Raw genomic sequence first — 25,517 nt, forward strand, 5'->3', positions numbered from 1 at the left:
ATTACTTTTTAATTCAAAAGATTGAATTTTTTTTTTTTTTTTTTTTTTACAAAACCAAGCCTAAAACAGTGAAGTTGCAAACACTGAAGAAATCACGCACCTGAATCATGACTTCATTAAGTCGTTCTAGAGACTTCTCACTTTCCCGAGTTCCGTCCAGGAGGGAAGCCATCGCTGCACTGTGACGCCCACTGGTCCCATTCTTATCTCGAAGACGCCGCTTTGCTTCTTCGGTCAAGAGCACTGAGAGGAACTGCAGGCTGGCGGTGTAGAGCGCAGGGCAGGTGGCAGACAGACCCGCACACCTGCAGAACCTGTCTGGAGGAGAGGACAGTTGGACATACAAGGGTCTGAAAATTACCTCAAAATAAAGAGAGTGAGTCGGACTGCTCTGATTTTTAAGGGATACAGGTGTAGTGTTTGAGAGTAATTTGAACAGGACTGAGACCACACACCGAATCAAGGAATCTACTCGATTTTCACTTCATCCTTTTCATGAGTTTTTATATGAATGAGTCTGTGTGTGTACAAATGCACACAAGCGTATCTGCCGAGACCCAAAATACTCCTCGTAAGAGGGATGTGGATAAATGGCTATCGATCCCTCTGGGATCTACTGGAGCCCCAAAGTCTCTAGGGTTCTTAACTTTCTCATTTTTATTTCAGTGTTAACCTAAAAAGAAGCTAAGGCAACTATACCCCAAATTATTTACATTTCCACCCCCTAAGTGGGACTGTGTTTCCCCTTCCAAACAAGTTGATGCCGAGCAGCACCCGAAACAAGACAGCGTTTAGTGCTGGCAGGATCGAAGCTTCGCGGTCACTCCGCTGGGGAACGAGGGTGTGAGGGGCGGATGTGCAGACAGCGGAGCAGGACGGGCAGACCAGCTCAGGAGAGTCTACACCGAGTCGGCCTCGTCAATCTCCCGTTGTGAGCACTGATTAACACAATCAAAGGAACATTTGCCGCATTATGTGCATTTTATTCCATTGCTAGCACCGGTTTATAATTTTGTTGTTTCATTTATATATTATTTCGGATTCATACTTGTGTACGAGTTATAACTGGGAGAGTTTCTACCCAGATTTAGGTTACAGAAATGCTCACATTCTTCAGTAACTTGAGAAAAATAATTCAGTCAGCAGTGGATTTCATGAGAATTATGTTCATGTAAATTATACCTAAATATTAGTCACGTTCGAAAGTTTGAGCAAAGACTGTTACAGATGACATAAGTTACAGTATATTTTGAATGTGTGTGCATACATAACATAGCAAATAAACAAAAAAAACCCAAACCATCTCCATGTCAACAAATGTCACTGATCATTTTTATTAGTATGTTTTCATCAGCATCACAATTACCAAAGCCAATCGTTTATGTAGGTTATTTTTGATTAGCACCACTATTATATAAAATTGTGTGTGTTTTATAGAAAGGTTTTGAATTTAATGAGTCTTTATTTGATCCCTAGGGAAACAGTGTCAGGTCAACAGGCTTAAATCAGGGTCAACAACTGTCTCTGCGAAGACCCAGAGACGGCAGGTATTCTCAGCTTGTGGGCCACAGGCCTCCGTCACAGCTGCTCCAGGCCACCATGGACTGAACACGCCCTGGGCGGGAGGGGAGGAGTCGGGCGCGGCCTGCTCCCACAACACCGCGTCTCCCGGAACAGCTGGCAGACCTCGCCCGACCCGCTGGCTCGGGGCCCGTGCACCCCGTTACCCATCTTGCTTCACCTCATTAGTGACTCAGGCGGTGAAGCCCTGTGCTTGCAACAGGAAAACCTCCATCTCAGCCAGTCAATCAATCAATCAGTTTCAACTTTTACTTCTTTTAATAAAATAATAATCTCTAAATAGAAAATATTCCCCTTAGGGTAAATGCAGAACTTCTATGTCCAGGTACCTAACAACTCCGTTTCTTGTTAAACATATTTCCTCATAAATCTTACTTCAGAACAACTCTCTGGTTACAAAATATATCACACATTTAACTTACAGAATGACCAAATGATAAAATAAAGTGTGGGGAAAGAGTCGATTAAATTACTGATGATTTAGAAACTTAAATTCAACTCTGAAAATTAAACTGGTTATTTAAAAAAAGTAACAAGTGTCACTTAAAATATTTATATAAAAAAGCTTCCTGCCATGCTAAAATTCAGAAGACACTTTATGGAAAATTAAAGGCAGTAGTTACTTAAGCAGTTAAGAAAACATCTTATAAAAATAACTACACTATGTCCTTGGTACTTCTGTGGAGAGAGAACTCGCAGTGCGAGAAGCCCTGGGTCTCGAGACCGGACACCACATTGACCAGAACTCCCCACGTGACCACGCGCAGGACGCCGAGTGCAGCTCTGCCCACGTCAGCAAGTGCACGCGGGGGAGGAAAGAGCGCAGTTCCCACACCAACGGAGGTAAACCTCTCTCACCGTTTTACAATCACGCCATGTGTACCTGCAGGACGCCACAGGCTCCCCTATTTTCACGGTCCCCTGAAGGGTGTTTCGATTTTTCTAACACACACTTTGGGGGCTCCTCAAGGGCCCTGCACATGTCTTGAAGCGAGCACCCCATTCCTGTATGGAATGGCCCTGTACGTAAAGGTGTACTAACGACCGTCCTCATCTGAGCGAGCAGAAGGCCCCGCGATGAGAGTGTCCCTTACCGAGCACCGCCGCCCAGCGCTGGGCCAGCCCCGCGGCTACGGGCGGCAGAGAGGCCGCTGCGGCCTTCCTCAGGAGGGTGGCCAGGAGGTTAAACGAGTGTGTCCACGTCTGATGAAACGCCGACACCAACTCGCCATCTGTTGAGTTCATCGAAACATGTCAAGTTATGAATACAAAGAAAATGGGCCTTTTAAAATACAAAATTCATCAGACACTTCATTACACTTAAAATAAGGTGTGTACTTGTCAGAGCCAAATGGGATTCAGCATGAATTTACTTCAATTACTTTCTTTTACATTGCTTCTTACATATATCTCTCCTCCCTCTTCCTACAGACAAATAAATGTGCACTCACACCTCCCCTCTCATCCGAGCAAATGCAACCACCACGGAGTGCACCAAGCTGCAAGTGCGGCCAGAACTCCAGCAGCACTCATTGGGCATGCTGCAGAAACGTGTCAGTGTGCTGCTGCTTCCATAAACGCCAAGGTTCTCTGGTTTCCTCCCCGGCACCCCCCCCCCCCGCTTTGTGGGAGGAGAGGGGCAAACAACGCGCCAAGGCCGCCACGAAGAAGTGTCCCTGCGGCCCCGAGGAGGGTCGCCCCCCAGGGAAGACGATGCTGCTGTGGGGGAGGGTCTGCAGCTCTGCCTGCGGCTGACGTCCCGGTTCACCTGCTCCAGCGGGGACCGCTGCTCCCGTCCCCCCACGTGGCACCTGAAGGCTGGAGGCAGCCACTGCATCTCAGGACCGCCTTCCCGCCCACACCACCCGCAGGCTCTGCCCACGCCCGTCACCTCCCCCACCGGGCGAGACTAGGACGCGCCCCCTGGTGATCAGCACCCGTCAGTCCAGAACAGCCGCGTCAGGGCGTCTGGATGACAGCCCTCGTCTTCCTCTTGTCTTTCGTCATCGCCAGTTCTACGGGAGTCTTTCAGGCACGTTTTCTCATTGCCAGCCCCATGAAATATTAATTCCACAGATATTGTGTCCGTTTACGTACTATCTGTATGTCTGCACTTCACACATAAAAAGAGTAAGTATAAAGCTTACTAATTTTGTTCAATACAGGCTTAAGGCAGCTAAATGAAATATTTAAGTTGCAAGTTAAATTAAAAATTAAAAAACTATTAATATTTAACTTTATAACTATGCTTGCTGAACAACTTCTAATGTAATTTATTCATATATCAAAATGTATCAAATTACATATGAACATTACAAGTCATAATTTTTATAAAATTACTCAAAATTTTTATTTTTCCAGAAAAAATTTAATTTCTTAAAAAATATTTTAATGGACTTTTAACTTATGCTAGATACAAGAAAATAACCTTTAACTTAACCACTTAGTAGATACATATTCAGATGCCACTGACATTTTTCTCTTCAGCACCTGACATAATTGATAGGTTAAACACTTTTACGTAATTAAATAATAATACACTACTTTTATTTAATTCTCAAATCCGAAGTCACGCGCCAAGGCACAGGATCAGTGGTGCGTCCACAGGGCGGGCAGTGGTGCCTGCACCCGATGGAGACACCCAGTCCCACCAATGGACGGGAAGCTCCAACCTGGCGCCGTTCTTGGCTGCCTTCCCGGGCTCCGCGTTCATGCTTCTCCAGTGACACCCAGGGAAACCCGACAGGAGAATTACGCGCTAAGGAATAACATTTTACGGGGCAGAGGGGAGCTCTGGCGGCCACAGGCCACTGAAGAGCTAGAAGGCTTCCCGGCCCCTTCCCCCAGACGCTTTTGCTCCTGGGGCACGTGACTCCGCCTCGTAGAGAAGGCTCGGCCTCACGGATCCGCCACACCGGGATATTCCCAACGCTGATGACACACTGGGGACCGGCGTGGCTGTGCCTCATCGGACATTTCTCTTAATGGACCAAACCAAGCCAAGCCATAAAATTCAAAGGACCAGACAGGAATGAATTGACAAGCAACGAGAATTGCCAAATGATCAATTACTTCATTATAAACTATTTTAGACAACTATCACATGTTAATTTTGATAAAGATCCCCCTTTTTTATTGGTCTCCACTACTAAGTACTATATTGAACTTTCCATCAGTTTATTTTTCCATCATTTCAGACCTCGATGTTACACGCTAGCCTTGCTTATACTTGTAACTGGAGATGAGTCACTGGTAGGTCTCCTGGCCTTGGCCACCGTTTACAAGAATACTTGCTGAAGCTCTTCCTCACACTCCTCACATTCCATAAAGAACTTGACCTTTGCGTAAACTGAGGGCACAGGGACAGCCCTTGGGCCCACACACACTGCCCTGAGGTTGTCCCCCAGTACCTCTTACCGCACCCAAACTGTAAAGTACACCCTGAAAACTCCCGAACACTGGGAAAGGGTCACCCGAAGCACACCTTGCAGTGGGTACCTGGTGCAAAGGTTTTCCCCAAAACACTGTTTACTTCCCTCCTAAACCGGAACAATAGAGCTTACCCAACAGATCGTTGGTGCAGATGGTGAGAACTCGGATGACGTTCGCCACAAGAGGTTTCAGAAGCTTGTCCTGAAGCAGCAGGGTGGGGTCCACCACCACACAGGACTGCAGAAGCCGGGACAAGGAGCACAGGTACTCCAGCAGGAAGGACGCCTGCCGGCAAGGACAGGAAGTGACGCAGGGCCCACCTCTGAGGGAAGGCATCCTGCTTTCTATGCACTGGAGGGAATTGCTTTGTAAATGCAGTAATAGAAAAACTAATAAAATAGTAATCATAACTTTCAGAGACCTCAAATGAATGCACAGTGGACAGGGCATTGTTTTTCTCGTGAGCACATCACTAACTGTCACGTTAACACCACCAACTATAATACCACCAAACAAAACAACATTTTTGAAGTCAACGGAATTTCCATTTAGAGAAAGCAAGCCTCAGAATTTTTCAAGTAGCTAAATTGTGAAATCAATATTCTCAGAGAAGCAGCAAAGGGCATTCCAAAGCTATAAAGCCTGTAATTTTGTACAAGAAAAAAGAAAAACTTCAAAACACTCTTCAAAGGGCACAACTGGGGGGTGGGGGCAGGTAGCCTATTAGCCGAATTATTGCTACAAATAAAATGCAAATTATTGCATGTCCGCCCTCAACTACCCTTCAGGGTAAAAATACTACTCTTAACTAGAAAAGAAAAATTCAATCTGCCCCAATATTACCAATAAAACCATTTCTGGAATGTTGCTTGTAATATGGTAAGAAGCATTCACTGACAAAGTACTTCAAGAAAATTTCCTGGATATATAAAAAGTAAAGAATAAGCTGAGACGTCTCCTTTGTCTGTTGTCCCCAGGAAATGCGATTGTCCACACAAACCAACATTAGAGAGACACTCTGAAGGCCCCCTCTGTACGTGTGTGCACAGGCCACACATACACCACACACTTATTCCTCCCACCGCGTTCTGAGGCCACTGACAGTACTTCACGTGACTGCTGTGTCACATAAAGTAGTACGACCAGCGCCCCATGCACGCTCACTCCTGCACACGCTCACCCACCCCCGAGGGTGGGACCAGCACCTCTGGGGACAGGCTTGGGTGGGCCCTGGGGTCCCCGGGGGCACACAAACAGGCCGGGCCGCACCCTCCTCTCTTATCACGGTGCGGAAAGATACCCAGACCCTCCATGAAACTGTTATAGCTCGTTAACAATGGAACCAGGAGTAGAGTCTAGGTCTTCAAACCCCTCTGCTCCTTTCCACCCCGAAAGATGAAAATGCTAAGTAACCTATTTCAAATGACCCCATCACACCAGCTAGAGCTGGAGAGGGATCTGCCCCCTCGTACAGACAGCGCAGCCTCGGCAGGGTTCCTGTCTCCCCCACTCACAGCGCACGGACGCACAGAGGGGCCCAAGGCCACACCCTCACCTGAGCCTGCGTGTGCTCCACTGGGGGGGACGATGGCAGCGGGGCCTTCAGCTCCTGCACCCAGCTCTCTAGGAGCGTGGCATTGGCGACACTGTCAGGGACAGAAAAAAAAACCCTTCTGATGGTGAGTAGGCCTCTTGTTAGAGATGAATAAATCCAAATTTGAAGTTAGAATGTAACCTTGAATGGAATTCAAGAGAAAGGGTTTTCACAAAGAAAGTCAATAAATGTTTATAAAAAGGTACTTCAGAGCACAGGAAAAGATCTTACCAGACACAAGTAGGAAGCAAAGAATTTCAAAAGAAAACACCTAATGAAAGCGTATAAAAAGCATCGCTCATAACCCTCATGCTGACCCCATTACACAGGTGTAGTCAGTGACACCCGGGGCCGCGGCTGCAGCGCTGCCGAGGGACCAGCTCAAACCGGACCCCAGGGGGGCCGATTCAGTGCCGACAGCCCTTTCTACCGCACCGCACCACCCGTGAGAAACCAGAAAACATTGTGCCAGAGGCTCGGTGGTATTTCAGATAAACGGGAGACCCAAATCATGATTTCCCTAAATCTTATGACAATTTTTTTTCTAACGAAAAGTTCAGTCTCACATAACTAAATAAATGCAAACAAATTTTAAAAGTGATTTTTCAAATCATGGACATTCATCCGATACGACCACTAGGGAGCGAACCTCCTAACTCCTTCACTTCCAGTGACAATGACCAGAAGGGGACTGGACAGTACCTGCGTGTGGCGGAGGACAAACAGGGTTCAGAACCTCCGGATTTTACAAAATCGGGACTTTTCCGAGGGGGAGCCCAACAGTCAATGTGAGAAACTGATACAAGTGGAGGATTAGACCTAAGGCCAAGGCTGTCAGGACAGCTCCGCCCACCTGCGCCAGCCCTGCACCCAGAGGGGCCTGCGGAGGAGGAAGAGCTAGCCCAGGACCCTGAGCCCTGCAGCCGCGCAGATACAGCCCAGGGCACCCATCCCCAAGGTCGTGCCCCCGAGGGCGTCTCCCTCACCTGCAGAGAAGCTCCAGGAGCCCAGCCTGTCGGAAAGCACGAGCCGTGTCTCTGGGCGCAACCACCAGGAGGCTGTGGAGGAGGCTGCACACCGCTGAGAGGANCATTCATCCGATACGACCACTAGGGAGCGAACCTCCTAACTCCTTCACTTCCAGTGACAATGACCAGAAGGGGACTGGACAGTACCTGCGCGTGGCGGAGGACAAACAGGGTTCAGAACCTCCGGATTTTACAAAATCGGGACTTTTCCGAGGGGGAGCCCAACAGTCAATGTGAGAAACTGATACAAGTGGAAGATTAGACCTAAGGCCAAGGCTGTCAGGACAGCTCCACCCGCCCGCACCAGCCCTGCAGCCAGAGGGGCCTGCGGAGGAGGAAGAGCTAGCCCAGGACCCTGAGCCCTGCAGCCGCGCAGATACAGCCCAGGGCACCCATCCCCAAGGTCGTGCCCCCGAGGGCGTCTCCCTCACCTGCAGAGAAGCTCCAGGAGCCCAGCCTGTCGGAAAGCACGAGCCGTGTCTCTGGGCGCAACCACCAGGAGGCTGTGCGAGAGGCTGCACACCGCTGAGAGGAGGGGCGGGGTGACCAGGACGCTGGGCCGGGGCCAAGGAGCAGAAAGGGACGAATCGCCAGGAAGCCTCGGGGACGCAGTTTCGGCCTGACCTGTGATTGAGAGCGTGCAGAGAAAACATCCCATTTCGTTTACCCTGCAGTTCTGTGTGACAGTCACAAGTCGGCCAGTCGAGGAAAGTTTCTGCACGTGTCAGAGAGAGACGGCTGGGAGTCCCACGTGCTCCACTTGGGGCCTTCACAGCGGGGAGACATAGGGGTCCCACCCGAACCAGATGGTCAAGGTCAACACCACCAATAATGGGACAGGCAGGAATCATGGTTCTCCTGAGTGAGGCACTGAAGGTCTCACGATGGGGGGACAGCTGAACATCAGGCCTCTTGCAGTGCCACTGGCCTGGAACTGTCACAAAAGGCCAGGGTCCGGGAAGACACAGCAAGGCTGGGGAGCACTTCCGGGTCAGCACCCCAGACGAGGCAGCTGAGTGCGCAGCCGCTCCCGACCGGATCCAGAAGAGAAAGGGAACTTTTGTCCTCTGCTACAAAGGACATTCATGGGACAATATGCAGTATTTGGAAAAGGTCTACAGAACAGATCATGTGGCCGCATCACTGTTAATTTCCTAGTTTTGTGATTATAAAAGACAAAAGTTTCCCTCCGTAATTATTAATTCCTTTCGGGGGCACTCTGAGAATACATGTCACCAGGAAAGAGCTGACATTTTAAATCAAACAAAACTGGGAAAATCAAACTGAGGCAAGTCCCCAGAAATACTTCCAATGGTTTTGAGGAAGAATTTTAAATACCAGTCACAAAACATGCATTACGCGCCTTCAGCATGTCTGTCCTGGGTCAGCACACAGAAGGCAGGAGACCAGTAAAATGGGAGGGGCACAGCATTAAAGAAATTCACTCACTCAATGTAGCCAATGTAATTTTTATATTTTATCTGCACAGAGTTGTCCCAGTTGTCTATATGTACAGTCCCCACACAGACGAACACTGTTATTTTGTGGTGATTAAACTGTATTAATCAAATGTAGCTTATAGCTCAAGAGACCCTGGTATTGGTTTTCTTATAACNCGCGCCTTCAGCACGTCTGTCCTGGGTCAGCACACAGAAGGCAGGAGACCAGTAAATTGGGAGGGGCACAGCATTAAAGAAATTCACTCACTCAATGTAGCCAATGTAATTTTTATATTTTATCTGCACAGAGTTGTCCCAGTTGTCTATATGTACAGTCCCCACACAGACGAACACTGTTATTTTGTGGTGATTAAACTGTATTAATCAAATGTAGCTTATAGCTCAAGAGACCCTGGTATTGGTTTTCTTATAACAATTTTTCTGTAACAAAGGTCAGAAACTAAGTGGAAAAATGAAAAGTCTGGAGTGGCCCTGACGCGTGTGCTAGAGAAAACGCTGTCACCCTGTCCCGAACGGCGCTGGGACGAGATAACTCCCAAGTACCTCAAGGTTCACAGCACAAGCAATGAGAGGACTAACCAGCTTCACTGAAAAATCCTGCTAGATGCCCCGGCTGAGGGAACTAAAATCTCATTATCACTAAAAAAAAAAACAAACAAAAAAACTGCATCTGAATACTATTTTAAAGACGGAATTCAGAAAGACATCAACAGCACCCGAAACCGCTCTGGTCTTGCAGCTCGCTGACAGCACAAGTGCTGGGTTCCAGCCAAGTTCAAAGACGTGTGACAGGCTCAACACAGAGGCCAAAAAGCTTTCTGCCGAATCCACACACGGCAGTGACCAGCAATGGGTAAAAGTGTCCACGAACGTATGTCCTGAGCACTATCCTTGAAAATAAAATAAGGCCAAATAGAGAATGATAGAACAAAATACCCATGCAAGGGTACAGGGGTGGGCAATGGAGGGTTAAATTACCAGTCATTATTTATCACATGGAAGGTAAATCAAAAATAAGAATAAAAAATGACAACAAAAAGACAACAGATCATACAATAATAAATAAGAATAAACTCCGGGTTTCACAGACTCACAACTGAAATCCACGCCCACCCCCGGGTGTCCACACAATAATGTGCACAGAAGTGACTGCTGCGTTATTACTCATAACAGCCAAACGGTGGGGAAAGCCCCAGGGCCCACAGCTGAAGGACAGGTAAACCACAGGGCTCTATCCAGACCGGGCAGCACCCTTCGGAAACGAAAAGGCACCAGGCACTGACACGTGCCACCGCAGCGCGGACCTCGAGGACCTCGTGCCGAGTGAGACACAGCAGCCACAAAAGGGCACCTGCTGTGTGGCTCCGTTCACAGGAACTGTCCCAAACTGGTGGCTGCTGGGGCTGGAGAGAGTGGGGGCGGGATGGCGACTGCTAACGGATGCAGGGTCCCTTCGGGCTGATGAAACAAAACGTTCTAGAACTGACCGTGGTGATGGCCGCACAACTCTGTGAACTTGCTAAGAACCGCTGAACCATGCACGTAAGATGGCATGTGAGCTGTAGCTCAAAAAAGAGTAACACAACACGCATTCGGAGGCAGATAAGAAATTCGTTAACAACTTTCATTTCGCACTGCGTCCTTAGCTACTTACACAATCTGTATCTGTTCCTTTGTTCTCAAGAAAATTAAGTAAGTTTTTTCTCACTTTTGTATATTGTCAACATTAACTACTAAAAATCAAACTGGGAAATGGTTTAGGAAGTTATGAGCTAGTACTGAAATAAAAATTCAGAGTAATGTCTTAAGTATTTTTGAAGTTTTAGAAAGCATTTTCTCAGCAGATTTTTACTCTTCAATGTTTAAAGTTACCTTGTTTTAAGATAGTACAGTCTGACCTGGCTGGTGTGGCTCAGTGGATTAAGTGCTGGCCTGTGAACTAAAGAGTCATCGGTTCAATTCCCAGTCAGGGCACATGGCTGGGTTGCAGGCCAGGTCCCCAGTAGGGGGCGGTACAAAAGAATCAATCACACATTGATGTTTCTCTCCTCTAGCTCTCCCCCTTAGCTTCTCACTCAAAATAAATAAAATCTTCTTTTTTACAGATAGCGTATTCCCTACAGGTTAGGAATTTAATGTTCAGTTGTAACCTTCAAGTATAAATATATATGTACATATATTTATATTTAGAAGTATAATGGAATTGGAAACAATCCCTAATGCAAGGTGTAACACTGTGTATATAAAAAAATATATATATATATTGTCATTAATAAAAATAAATCCTAGGCTATTCATCACGTATTTGCAGTAAGAGACCCAATGCATCCTATGTGCTTTAATATGGAAGGACAGTCTGAAAAATACTTAGGACCTGATTGCCTTCGCTCCAAGTGGACTACTGCGGTCACCGAGTGTTCTTGCAAAGGAGGGATACCGGAGTTGACAAATATCCACCAGCCCTGTAGTTCTCTGTGCTTAACTAACAAAGCACCATGCAGCGAGCAGACTGTTTAGTGGATGGCCAAATTCACGCTTATAGTTAGAAGCATTTGTTTTGTTCCTTTCTGATATATTTATTCTAATTTATTCTATCATGTTCTGTGACATTCGATTTTGCTCTTATCTGGACGTTTACTGTCAAAATATCTATCTGGACCGACTTGTTCTTTTTCCTTCTGAAAGTACTGAACAGACTCTTCCCGAAGGGTACCTGGAGCCAGCAACGGGCTGCGCGAGGAGTCCGGGAGAGACGCGGCGGAGGGTGGCAGCAGCGGCGACGGTCCCGAGCTCCCCGAGGAGGGCGCCACCTGCAGACAAGCAAGAAAACGCTTTTGCTCACAGTGATCACACCTGCGTGTCACAACTCGGGAAATGAACACGAGCAAGACGTACTCGGGCAGGATATCCGGAAACCGGAGGCTTGTAGCAAAACCACACTCGCTGGTCTAACTGGGAAACATGCTGTGTTTTGAGAGTTATCATCATTTGGCAAGTGGCATTTTCTACTTCTTATGTAAGACCTGTTGCAGTTTCTGTATTTTCTGTTTTTTCATGAGCTTCACTTACCCATTTATTTGCGTATGGACTCCACATATAAGAGAAAGCACACAGTGTCTGTCTTTCTCTGACTTACTGAGCTTAGCGTGCTGCCCTCGAGGTCCACCCTTATCTTGTGTGGCAAGAGTCCTCTCTCGTCCTGGCTGATAACCGCCCCCCGCCAACCCCGTATGTGCACACGGTGCTCTCTCCCTCCGTCCATCCACCCCCGGAGGTTCGGCTGTCCCATCCTGCTCAGTGTGAAGAACACTGTATCAAACATGGGCTGTACAGATCTCTCCACTTCAGTGTTTTCCTTTCCTTTGGCTTGATTTCTTCACTCATAATCAAAAGAGGTTTTTTTTTTATGTTTCAATGGCACACAAATCTTGACAGTGCTTAGGAAAAATTAGCTGCAGTATTAAAAGAGTTTTCTCTACCTCTCCCCATACTGCAAAAAAATTGTTTTAAAAATTAGGCAATGGACTTCCGCCAAGATGGAGGCGTAGGTAGAAACACTGTGCCTTCTCCCACAACCAAGTTTGAATACAACAAAGGTTTGGAGAACAAAGACACAGCCAAAAAACAGAAAATTGAATCATACGGAAGTCCGACTACATCTAACCCTTCAACAGGGATGGTAAGAGGAGCGGAGCCAGCAGCAGAGCAGGGTCGGGCAGGACAGATCCCCCGACCTAGGCTCGCAAGTGGCTCAGACCCAGTCAGGGTATGGGGCAGACTGACCACGGTCACACATTCATGCACAGTGAGACGGACCACGCAGGCCCCAGGAGTCAAGGGCTGACGGCGGTGGCACACTTGTGGGCAGTGGGATGAAACGCGTGGGCCCAGTGACGGTGGCAGCTGTGGCACTGGTGGGGGCTGCGGCGGCAGACGAGACGCCATTGTCCCTCTTTGACCCCGCCCCCACATACAGCGTCACAACCCAGCGACTTAGTTGCCCTGCTCTGGTGAACACCTTAGGGCTCCAATCCTGCTATGGAACAGGCACGAACAGCCCAAAAGATGGTGCAAGAAGAACTCAAAGTCCCAGAGCCAATAACTCTAAGCGACCAAGAAATTGCCAGCCTCTCAGAAGCACAATTCAAGACACTATTTATCAGGATGCTCACAGAACTGGTTGATTATACTCACAAATTAGAGGAACATATGAAGGCTAAACTAATTGAAATGAAGGGAGATGCACAGGAAACCAATAGTGATGGAAAGGAAACTGGGACTCAGATCAATGGAATGGACCAGAAGGAAGAACAAAACATCCAACCAGAAAGGAATGAAGAAATGAGAATTCAAAAAAATGAGGAGAGGCTTAGGAACCTCCAGGACATCTTTAAACATTCCAACATCCAAATTATAGGGGTACCAGAAGGGGGAAAGAAACAGCCACGAGTGGAACACTTATTTGAACAAATAATAAAGGAGAACTTCCCCAGTCTGGCAAAGGAAATAGACTTCCAGGAAATCCAGGAAGCTCAGAGAGTCCCAAAGAAGTTGGACCCAAGAAGGACACACCAAGGCACATCATCATTACATTAGCCAAGATTATAATGAAGGAGAGAATCCTAGAAGCAGCAAGAGATAAGGGGACAGTCACCTACAAAGGAGCTCCCATCAGACTGTCAGCTGATTTCTCAAAAGAGACCTTACAGGCAAGAAGGGGCTGGAAAGAAGTATTCCAAGTCATGAAATCCAAAGACCTACAGCCAAGATTGCTTTATCCAGCAAAGCTTTCATTTAGAATGGAAGGACAGATAAAGTGCTTCTCAGATAAGGTCAAGTTCAAGGAGTTCATCATCACCAAGCCCTTATTATATGAAATGCTAAAGGGACTTATATAAGAAAAAGAAGATGAAAAATATGAACAGTGAAAGGACAGCAAACACACAGTTATTAACAACCACACCTAAAACAAAAGCAAACCAAGAGGACAGCTAGATCAGGAGTGGAACCATAGAAATGAAGAACACATGGAGGGTTAGCAACAGGGGAGTGGGAGGAGGAGAAGGGGGGAGAAGGTACAGAGAATAGCATAGACAGTAGGTAGAAAATAGATAGGGGGGAGGGCGAGAATAGTGGGGGAAATATAGAATCTAAAGAACTTGAGACACGTGGTTATAAACTAAGGGGGGGAGAATAGTGGGGGAGGGAGTGTGCAGGTGGAGGGGAATGAAGGGGGGAATAGAACAACTGTAATGGTATAATCAATAAAATATATTTAAAAAAATAAAAAAAAATTAGGCAATATCCTGACACAGTGTTTCAGTTACACTTTTTAAAATGTTAAACGTAACAGAAATTCTGTAGAAGGCAAACATAATTTCACTACCGGTTTATGGATAAAAAGACTGTGCGGCCTCCTAAAACTGGAAAAAGCCCAAACCAGCAAGTCTGGCACCTCCGACATGAGGAACACCTCACCTGGAGAGGGCAGGCCGCTCTCTTAGCACCCACCAGCTCTGCCCACCTGCTCTCCCCGAGACCGCATGCACCCCCCGCACCACCAGGCGGGGGCCGCACCAGTGCACGGGCGCATGAATCAACCCTGGCTCCCGCTCCAACATGGCGCAGCTCCAGCGTGGAACCAGAGCCATCCCAACACCCACAGGAGGGTGACTTGGTCTTGAGGTTAACAGAATGGAGCAAAAGCCAAGGCTATTTCCATTGACTGTTTCTGAGAGTACAAAGAATACATTTGAAGGAAATACTAGATGAGACTAATACAGGTTGAAAATCCACCATTCAACTGTAAGATCTTACTACTCTCTCACCCACTTCCAGTTGGACATTTTGAAAAAAAAAAAAAAAGAAAGAAGTGACAGGAAGCTGTAGCCAAAAATAAGCCCCATACATGAAGGCATTCAAAAAGGAAACCTAGGTAACTTTCAGTCTAAATAAATAACACATAAACAGGATGTATACTTCATGTTTTATTTTATATTAAATTAGATCCAGATAATAGGGAAAAAACTCGATGAGTTTGTTTTTTTTAAATCTGCCCACGACTGGACGTAAGAATGTACGAGACAGAAAAACGCCGCCAGCAGACACATGACTCCCCTGCCCTGCAGCCGGGACCGCATTGCAGGCTGGCACCGCTCGGCCTGTATCTGCTCGCTCTGCTCGCGCCAGCTCTGGCTGCCTGAGCTCCTGTGGCTGCACGCGGAACCGAGGAGAAGAGCTCTGGAACCCTTCTGTCCGCACGGACCTGCCTGGCTGCGAACACCGGCAGCCCTCACTGCTTGCAAGCACAGAGGCGGCGTCCGGGGCAGTGGCTAAGGGCCCAGGAAACACCTGGTCTCAGGAGAACGCACAGCTGCAGTTCCTGACCCAAGGTCAGGGGTTCATAACAGCTGTACTCTGTATACTTATTTTTCTCAGCACAGTCCAAGGAAGGGAAACAGAAATTTGTAAAACATGATTTTACAAAGAACCTACCAATTGGTTGTACAGGGTTGGGCAAAAGTAAGTTTCCAGCTGTTCATCCAGAAAACACGAATGACGAGTAACACAAGAATAAACTGCCTCACGTACTCACAACTGCCCACTCATGGGCTACAGCTTGCGCCCGTGGATGAGGAGACTCAGGGAGTTCCTCATACGGCGATATGCTGTGTTTTAAAAATTCACTATGGGTGACTTATATTTCTACTAGCCTATCTCTACTTAAGACAAAAAAGTATTAGACTGAATTGCTCTAGCTGAACATTCGAATCCTTGCTTGTTTCAAAATAACCTTCAATGAATATTTATTGGATTATATTTACTGAGACCCATCAACAGATAACGACATTACTTGTCATCTTGAAATTCGAGTGTCAGCTGCCAGGAGGGGGGTTCCTGTGAGTCTGGATGCCACAGGCCCCGCAGGCCTGACCTCATCTGGGTCCTCACTTACATACAAGGACAAGCAGGGGTGTGCCCACCTTCAGACTCCAGGCAGGATCCTGGACCAAGACGGTAGTCACAGCCACACAGATCAACTCAAGTCAGAGGGGACCTGCTTGTCCAAGGAGAGACCTCTGCTGGCCTGAGACTTCCACCCATCCCCAGGGCGTGGCAGTGGGCTTAGGTCACCAGCAAACTGAGCATGCTACGTCACCCCCTCCCTCTCCTCCAGGGGAGAACACAGTCTCATTTGCTGTGCACCCCACGGGAGGGTGTGCACCCCACAGGGAGGACAGGCCCCTGGTGGGAGGCCGGGGTCGTTTCGTCCAGGAACAGGGCGTCTGACCTGTACCTACTTCTCACTCTAGTCACTAAAACGGCCTCAGGACAAAAGCACAGTCTAGACTTTTCCCTCCCTTCCCTCTGCTATGAGCCACATTCTGAGCTTTGGAATTCACGTCCCACAATAAGACAAATGACACTGAGTTCTCCTTGAACTGAAGGGCACACACTTCCGGCCTCACCGCCTTCCTGGTGTCAGAGTAGGCAGTAAATAGCCACTGCACTGAGAGTCTCAGACGTAGCTCACAAAAACTAAGAAAGAACCTCTGCACCAGTGTCTGTAAACAGACACGGTAACTAAAGAACCTACCTATCGTGTTGCCTTGCAACATAGGGAGCTTTGCAACTTCCATTCATGAATTCTAGGCAAACCACAACAGGAAGTTACATCACTTTCCACAACAGGAAGTTGCATCACTTTAACTGTATACACTAGAGTTGTCATTCAAATGTGTACAACACACAAAAAAGAGCTCAGAAACACCACAAAGGACCAAGAGGAGATGACAGGCCCTTCCCATCTGACCGCAGCCTCTCACATCCAGACACCAGGACACAGAGTGGGTTTGAGGGGGGACCACACCCGACTTAAGGCCACAGCCTCCGGAGCCTGTCCCGGCCCCTTGACTAGCTCTGGGCCCTGGGCCGGAGACCTCGACGCTCTGAGACGGCGCCCCTTCACCTGCGAGAGGCCCCCGCCCTCCAGCAGTACGGCCCTGACCACCGAACGCGCACCCGCACGCAGCTCACGCACAGGCCAGGCTGGCTCCACACATTAAAGGTTATTACATAAAATAACTGATTTTTACCAAAATTCAGAAAATGTACTTTAGTACAAACATATAATAAGACCCAAACCCATTTCACCTATTTCAGTTAGAGATTTCTGCTTAATAAAACTGCTGAAATCTAGTTCAAAATGTTTGTGTTGGTTTCTTTAAATGTCTGCCCTTGATAGCAATGGCTGTAACTCTGTCATTACTCAGTTTGGAAAACGTCAAACACACAAAAATGAGTACAAAACACAGAAAAAAATACAATAAGTATTACTGGCTCTTCCTAATAATTTTAGGTAAAGAGTAATTATCTCTAAAATAGCACGTGCTATGCACACAAAAGAGAATGAATGTTCTATTTACAGCTGCCATTGCATGCGTTCTGAGCAGGTGTCACCGGGATGTACTTCTCCAAGTGCAAGTGATATCCCAGCAGAAACAGTCTAAAAAAAGGCTCCCACACTGACAGAGGGGCCCCTAGTCGAATAATGATCACGACAAATAACACATTTCCAAAGCGCTTCTCAGAGAAACGAGTGCCCTAATCTCTGAGATTTATGTTATAATAAAACTGAGAAATGCAAAAGTTTGACTTGTTTCTTGTACTTAAGTGTTTTTGTATACGACCAACACAACTTATTATCTACACAATAGCTAAGATTGCTCAAAACTAATTACAGCAGTTAGAACTTACCGGGGTCTTACTGTGAGCGAACAACTGAAAAGCGTGCAAAGACTCCGAGGTCAGTCAGCAGCCCTTTAACAAACAGGGAGACCTAAGGAGCACTTTCAAGGTTAATGCTGTCCTTCTGTGAATTAAATAATCCTCGCTGCCTTTAGTCACAGTATTTCTCTTATTGAGACAAAGACAGAGTCTTTCTAGCTTGGAAAGAAAAGCATGACACCTACTGGAACCAGGGTAACTATGCCACTCCTCTAAGTAAAGGTGCAGTTTAGCATTTAAAAAAAAATGAACCCCTCTCGAGTCTCAAAAAGATAAGAAAACTCTTAAAACTGTAGTAAAAAGTACCAGTTTCTGGAGAACCTGCACCGTAAGTAGCTTCTAGTAAGGCCTACACATTGGTTGTCATTCTCACACTTCTCTGCCCCTGGAAGCAGATGGCAGTTTCCGCCTTCCTGGTCCCACAACACCATAATTATTGCAACGACACTTTACAGCCGAACGTGATGTTTCCCCGTCAAGAATAAATGATTCTGCCTGCTTGTAAAACAAGTGAACCTTAGGACTGTTATTATTTAGAAATACTTAGGGTGCCAAATTTTGTCGAACCAAGCACCTAAGAATGGAAAGTGAAGGAGAAAAAGACAGGAAGGCCCACCCAACTTTCTGGTGCTCCACACCACCCAGGCCAGCTGTTTCCTGACACGTGTGTGCAGAAATGTGCACATCGGCACCACGCCCAGTCATCTGAAGGGGCGGCTATCTCCACACCGCTTGGCCTTCAGCCAAAGGCCAGGAGCCCGAGCATTACGAACCCTTGGGGATCTGCTCTCTTCTCCTACCACCACTGGAAAACACCAGTAAAGTTTGGGTTCCTTAGAAAAGACAGGAGAGAGGCTGGAAGCTCATCTCCAGGGATACCCAGTGCAGCGACGTGAGCTCGGCTCAGGCAGCGCTTCGAGGCCACTGCAGCTGTCCAAGCACACGAAGCCTCACACCCCCCTGCCGTGACACCTCCCCACTGGGAAGATTCCACTTTTCTCAGAGATCAAAGAAAGCGCTTGTGAGCTCTTTGGAGGTACCATTGTTTCCGAGGTGGAGAGAGAACTGGGATCTCGATCTTGATGGAACATTCTGGGTGGAGCACTCCAAAACTTGAATGAGTCGTCCAAGCCTGTGACAACAAGAAGACCGTCACCATGAATGTCTCTCCTAGGTACGGTAACAATCAACAGAAAAACAGTCATAACATGAAAGCAATCAAGAACTAAGGAAGGGTGTGTCTAATAATTTGTATACAGAGCTGGTTTTACAGAAAATGTACAGTGAGTTGAGTGTGCTCTAGCTCATATGCAGTTTATCAAGAGCATAGCTCCCAGACTTTCCTGTGCTCCTTAAAGCAGTTCCTGGGGGCCAATCCAAGGACCTGGTCCACATCCAAATCCAGGCAGCCACGCACTTGCCTGCCAACACACTCACAGCGGATGTCCCTACTCAAGCTTCGTGGGCTGTGCTTTCTCATTAACGTGGGTCCAAAGGCACCCAAACAATTGAATAGGTCACTCTCCCAAAAGGGACATTTATTTAGAACATTCTTCTTAATTCCTCCAAGAAGTAAGCAGGAAAGTGAATTAGACATTTACACTTAAATATTTCAAGGTAAAGAAACTTCGTGTCTGGGCCCTGGCTGGTGTGGCTCAGTGGATTGAACCACACATTGATGTTTTTCTCCCTCTCTTTCTCCTTCCCGTCCCCTCTCTGAAAGTAAATAAATAAAATCTTTAAAAAAACCTTCATGGCTATAATTTATTTTTCATTAACTCATAAAAACATAAATATACACATGCACATAAATAAATTTAATTCATAAACACATATACATATAACACATCATGGGGGGGGCATCTACAATAAAATTAATTCCCAAATTCACATTTGGGAATTCTTTCCACTATTCTTGGACCTTTTCTGTAAGTGTGAAGTTATGTCAACATTTTTCAAAACTACATGAAATTAACTTTAAATTTCAACTTATTTCTATAAGTAAATCATTATAAGCTATTAAAAGATATAAATTACTACATGTTCTAAGATCTTATACTTAAGAACTCCAAGAGAATCTACGAATAGAAATAACGAAGTTTCAACAAGATTTTTTTACCTATGAGTAAAATGCCAAACACGAATACATTTTGGGACACACTAGCAAAACAAATTAGAAAACTCAGTAGGGAAACGCCTCACTCTTGACTGCTCAGGAAGAACCTTGCTGAAGTTCAAGACAACAAGCGTAAAACTTGGCTAAAGGTCATGAAGTACCTTATGAAACATTTACATGATTTTAAAAGTGGTTTCCATGAAGAATTTGTAACACAGAAGAATGCTTAAGCAATGTCTCGTGAAAGAAAGGAATACAAACATGCACTCGAGACACGAACACAATCCCGTGAGACACACCAGGCCATGTGGAGCAAGGGGCTGGAGAAAACAGACCGCCGGGCGGCAGAGGCCGGACCCGGGTAGCAGGACTAGGGAGGGAAGCGATTTCTCCCGTGCACTTGCCATCACGTCTCACGATTCTGTAACAAACACTCTGGTGTCCAGCAGTTTCAGCGGCATTTCGTTTCCTAAAAACATAAACGTGCTCACCGTTTAAATCGCCGTCTGGAGCTCTGTCAGGGGCGGAGCCCTTCCCGTCACACGTGTACAGTCCGAGGTGACACTGTCTCACCATCTGGCGCAAGTGTTCGTAAAAGTGGCAGTGATGCAAAAGGGCCTGCAGGGCGGGCTTTCCTACGAGCGACAGGCCCGAGTCCTCGTCGTGGACACAGGGGCCCTGTCGGAGAAGAGGGGGAGACAAGGGGACACAGCGATCACTCCTTCGCGGAACTGCTGGGTCCAGACCCCACACGCCCATCCCTGCCACACCGACCGCAGCGAGGCTGGTGTGCCAGTTCACAGCTGCCTGAGAGGCAGAGGACAGGGCGTGTGTCCTGAACTGGAGGCAGAGGCTCCCCCTGTCTCTCGGGGGGCCAGTTAGTCCAAAATTTGTCTGTGAAATGGTACAGCTCCAACCAAGTAATCACATACTTAAGCTATAAACACAAAAAGCTACTTTACAGCATACACAGAATAACAAGGATTAAAGTAACAGAGACAATGTGACCCAGGCAGCTACAATTAGTCTCCGTGGCTACTGACACTCTAGATAAAAGGCAGAGAGACCCATCAAGGCCCACAGTCAACACTGCCTGCCACTTCCCCAACTACCCAACGAACCTCGATAAACTAGTAAAGCAAAACTACTGAGCAAGTAGCTCAAACAGTACTTTTCTAAATATATCTCATCATAAGGCCCAGAACAATTTAAAAATATTACACAGATTACATAACATTATTCAAAAGTTTTACTTTTGCAGAATCGTGTCTCTATAATAGCTTCCCAGATGAGTTACAACCACAGGGCAAAACCGACATAGGTATAAGAAAAACACACAAGAACATGGGACTGTGCAAACATCAGAAACAAGTCACTCCAGAGCTCCTGCACCCGCCGACCGCTTATTCCTAAAGACTTCCTGAGGCTGACGGTTGGCACTTTTGCTACAGGACAGGTGTTGGAAACCTACTGTACTCTAAAACCCATCCCTTCCTTAGAAATAAGTATTTTCAAAGAAAGTGAGAAATTACACATGAAACTATAATGTAGAACTATATAGCAGCTATTCTATAAATATGTATAATCATCTTAAAGATGTGTAATTAATCACATTTATCCTTCATGTATTCACGTATTTTAAAATTGGCTTTTTCTCTAGTTCTTACTAACAGGAAAAGAAAAGAGATTTATAAAATAAAAATAACAAAAAATGTCATACGAGGCATAAATTTAAAATTAAATCTACCTGATAAAGTTTTAGAACCTGTTTTTTTTGTTCCTTGACTCAAAACCAAGGTGAAAATTATTTGGTTTACCAAGACTGGAGTTAAACTAATTCTGATGCAAAACAAAGCATTAATATCCCAGAAAATAAAGACTAAGAGACAGATATGTAGAAGGAAACAAGGAAAATTGATTCAGGCCTAATATGGGACTCCTACAATTTGTGTAAACATAAAAAAGGGGGAAAAAGTGATTTTCAAAATAAATACGAAAAAAACTATCAGGGCCAAGAGATATAGAACATCTACATCTTCTAACTAAGGAGCTTAATGAATGTCCAGCAAGAGTAAGAAGAAAAGATAGATGATGGTAAGCTCTAGAATGTCGGAGGTAAAGGGAAGACAGCAAAGAACGAGTCAGCCGGGAAGAGGCAGAAAGAACCAGACGGTGTCCACCTGGCCATCAGGAGCCCCAGACGTCAGAAGGTAGGGCACAGATTGTCACGGAGAACAAGTTCAGCCTAGTATCTGGCAACCAGCCTGAACAATCAATCCAGTGAAACTTAAATAAACTTTCTACAATGCAAGAACTCATGAAGTTTACCACTTACACACCAGTTTTTAGGGAAGAATACAATTATTTTCAGGCTGATTACTAGAAAAGAAAAACCTAATTAAAGAAAAAGGATGATTGTGAGCTTAGAAAAACCTGCGATGGTAAGTCACAGTGCAATATAAACTCCAAGGGGAAAAATCACCCAAATATAGTCTGTAATCACTCACACACACACACACACACACACACACAGAAGCAACTCCTCTGTAGGCCAGCGTGGCCACGGCGCGGGAAGTGCCCCTGAGAACGTGCAACCGCGGCCCTGCCAGTGGCCCCGCAGTGACTCGCTGCTCTCCACTTCCTAGAACCAAACCATACAGATAAACGGAGGCTGCTGAAGGGAGCACACAGGTACCCAGCCTTCACGGGGGAACGGAAAGACAGGCCAAGATGAGAACACGGGCAGAGACGAGCAGCAGAAGGGCGGAGCAGACCCCAGTAAAGGCTGGGAACAGCTCAGCCGCACCTTGTCACCTTCCGCGTGGAGCCCGGAGTCGTGGCCCGTAGAAAATGAGACCAGAGTCCGCAGGGCGGCCAGTGGAGGAAGGAAGAACAGCAACAGAACTACATCGGAGGAGACTGTTTAAATGAGCTACATCCTGCGCATCCGCACAGTAAAGGAACAAACACATCACTGCCAACATGCTGAAGAATTAAAATCAGCAGGAGGCGAAGCTGCCTCTGCGAATGGAGAGGCTATGAGTGTCATTATAAGCGCTATTAGCTCTTTTAACCACGTGTGCTTAATACTTGAAAAAATCATTTCTTCGAAAAAGTCAGACAATTCGTTCACAATGTGTTTTAACTTCTGAAAGAAAACCAAGCAACCTGGCACACGTATACATTCTTTTTCATTCGATCTCTCCTAACTAAGCAGTAGGCTGGCCTGGCTCCCCGACAGGCCCAAGCTCCCCAGCAGGGAAGGCTCATTAACGGCAGGGAGGCACCCCCAGCAGGGAAGGCACCCCCAGCCCAGGGGCCCCAGCGGGGCCTGGCTCCGCCTCTCCACAGATGACTGAAGGTCCAAGGGCCAGAACGTTGCCACCTGCCAGGCTCCACCCCAGAGCCACTGTGTGGTAGGGAGACCCGGGGCCGTGTCCTCACCTGCCCTCAGGTGAAGGCGGGGACTGCAGGGTCAGCAAAGAACAGCCAGGGAACTCGGACAACACGTGCAAAGCAGGAAAACGGTTCAAACCACTGGGAAGACACGAACTAGGAAAACTCTCAGACCATGAGGAAAAGACTGCCAGCACTCAGCAACCATTCTGTAACCTGCTCTGGACAAGAACATCACAGGACACGCCCATGAATTTGAAGAAGCTGTTCTCAAGGACGCAGTAGCAGCCGGCCGTACTACCGTTCAACCACAGTTCACTCCCAGTGTCAGCGCTAACGCTTCAAAGGGAACTAGACACAAAATGACAAGTACATTTAAGGACAGAGATTTAATATCTTCAAGAAAAAAATTTTGATATATAAGAAAAATTTTAAATGTGATAATGCCATTTAGAGATTGAAAAGTGACCCTAATTACATAAGAAATCCCTAACTACATATAAATTATGAATTCAGTTAAAATGATACCGTTTCTCTGACACTAAGTAGTTATTGTTTTGTGAAACCAATACTCATGACTTGTGATGAACACAGCTAAAGAGGAAAAATGTGCAACGGCAGTATCACAGTAAGTATGAGAATGACCAGTAACTAAAAATGACCCCACTATCGAATCCACACACACAAACACAGACGCAGCCAGTTCAGAGCTGTGTCCACAGAGGGCACGGAAGCAGTGACGGCCCCCTCCCCACCCAGGAACAGCGAGCACGGCTGGACACCAGGTTTCCGTCCGAAGAAACCTGGGCGCTCTGTGCGGAAGTCTGACTCCAGGCTGGGGCTGGGACGCCCAGACGTCTGGCTGCACAGGAAGGAAGAGAGGGCCCAGAGGCGGATGCAGACACAGAAAGGACCCAGGACCTCACGGGGGGCTCCTCCTGGCCACACTGCGAACAACTTCAACATCTAAACACGTAACGACAGAAACAGACTATAACCCAGGAAACAAACTACGTTTCCTGGAGTCCATATTGCACACTGGTGTATATAATAAAAAAGAGTGAGTAAATGGGGAAAAAGGAAAGCGCTTCCTCACAATAAGATATAATAAATGCCCCAGAAGTGACGGAATCACAAAGTCGCCACTTGGCCATCACTCTGTAATAACTGCTTTGGACAAGAACCAACAAGGAAAAGTTAAAACTAAGAAAGTAGATGAGGAACAGACACCCATAGAGTCTCAAAGTACCTCCTTGCAAAGGGGAAAACCACAATACAACTCCACGATGAAGGAAACAGGCGGAATTTATCTCAACCAAGTGAGCAAATCCAATCAGCAGTAGCGGGTCAGACGACGTGTCTCCAGAGACCGCACTAATCACACACTCCCACGGCTTTTCTGCAAAACACACGTAAGCTGATTAAAGAATCTTACACAAACTGCACTCCTCAAACGCACTCCTGTGAGGTGTCAAATGTTAATTCAGGCCCTTCGTTCTTTAGAGGAAAGACACCGAGCGGCATGGCCGCCCTTCGGGCACAATCGCCCGCGTGGGAACCACCATTTCTGCCTGAAGTCACCTCACCGCGCCAGAGAGGGACGCGCAAACCGGACCAAGCACGTGAAAATTTCTGCGTTTCCTTTGAAGAGATTCTGCTGCCTAGTACAAATTTCATCAGTAATGAAATATAAACATGCTGAAACTTTATCATCAATCTCAAACATCTACTAGATTGATAATTGTTCGAAGTCACCCACCTGCCAAGTATAATCCTTTATAATTACCGATGGCATTGGAATTACAAGGAGATTCTGAAGAATAAACGCAGCCTGAAATTAAAAAAGAAAGTCAATACTGCCACCTTGCGGTCGTCTCTGGAACAACCAGCATGCCCTAACTTAGTAACAAAAGCGCCCTCACTGGGCGACTGCGCCTGCTGACAGGCCACTCCGACAAACGCCGCCCTGCACCTCGGGTCTGGGGACCACTACCAGGGCTGAAACTGGGCTGAAACTGTTTCATGGGGAAATATAGTTTCTTCTACTTCAGAACTTTGTTTTTCAAAACTACAATGATCTGTATAAAATATAAACAGTTCTGATGGCAATGAGTAAACACATT

At 46.6% G+C, this 25,517-nt stretch overlaps 1 protein-coding gene across 1 annotated transcript in view; it reads right to left on the reverse strand.

The window, feature by feature from the left end:
* Positions 1–25,517, reverse strand: part of RTTN (rotatin) — a 98,978-nt gene that overhangs the window by 16,601 nt on the left and 56,860 nt on the right. The window contains exons 32-40 of the mRNA XM_037035684.1: positions 25,154–25,225; positions 20,490–20,676; positions 18,923–19,014; positions 11,809–11,905; positions 8,067–8,259; positions 6,569–6,659; positions 5,145–5,298; positions 2,676–2,813; positions 101–318 (exon numbers count right to left, since the gene is read on the reverse strand). Of these exons, the coding sequence (XP_036891579.1) occupies positions 101–318; positions 2,676–2,813; positions 5,145–5,298; positions 6,569–6,659; positions 8,067–8,259; positions 11,809–11,905; positions 18,923–19,014; positions 20,490–20,676; positions 25,154–25,225 (1,242 nt within the window). The remainder of the gene's footprint in view (positions 1–100; positions 319–2,675; positions 2,814–5,144; positions 5,299–6,568; positions 6,660–8,066; positions 8,260–11,808; positions 11,906–18,922; positions 19,015–20,489; positions 20,677–25,153; positions 25,226–25,517) is intronic.

The sequence above is a fragment of the Sturnira hondurensis genome, unplaced genomic scaffold (assembly GCF_014824575.4).
Source record: "Sturnira hondurensis isolate 20B ecotype Veracruz unplaced genomic scaffold, ASM1482457v3 Scaffold0001872, whole genome shotgun sequence".
NCBI lineage: Eukaryota > Metazoa > Chordata > Mammalia > Chiroptera > Phyllostomidae > Sturnira > Sturnira hondurensis.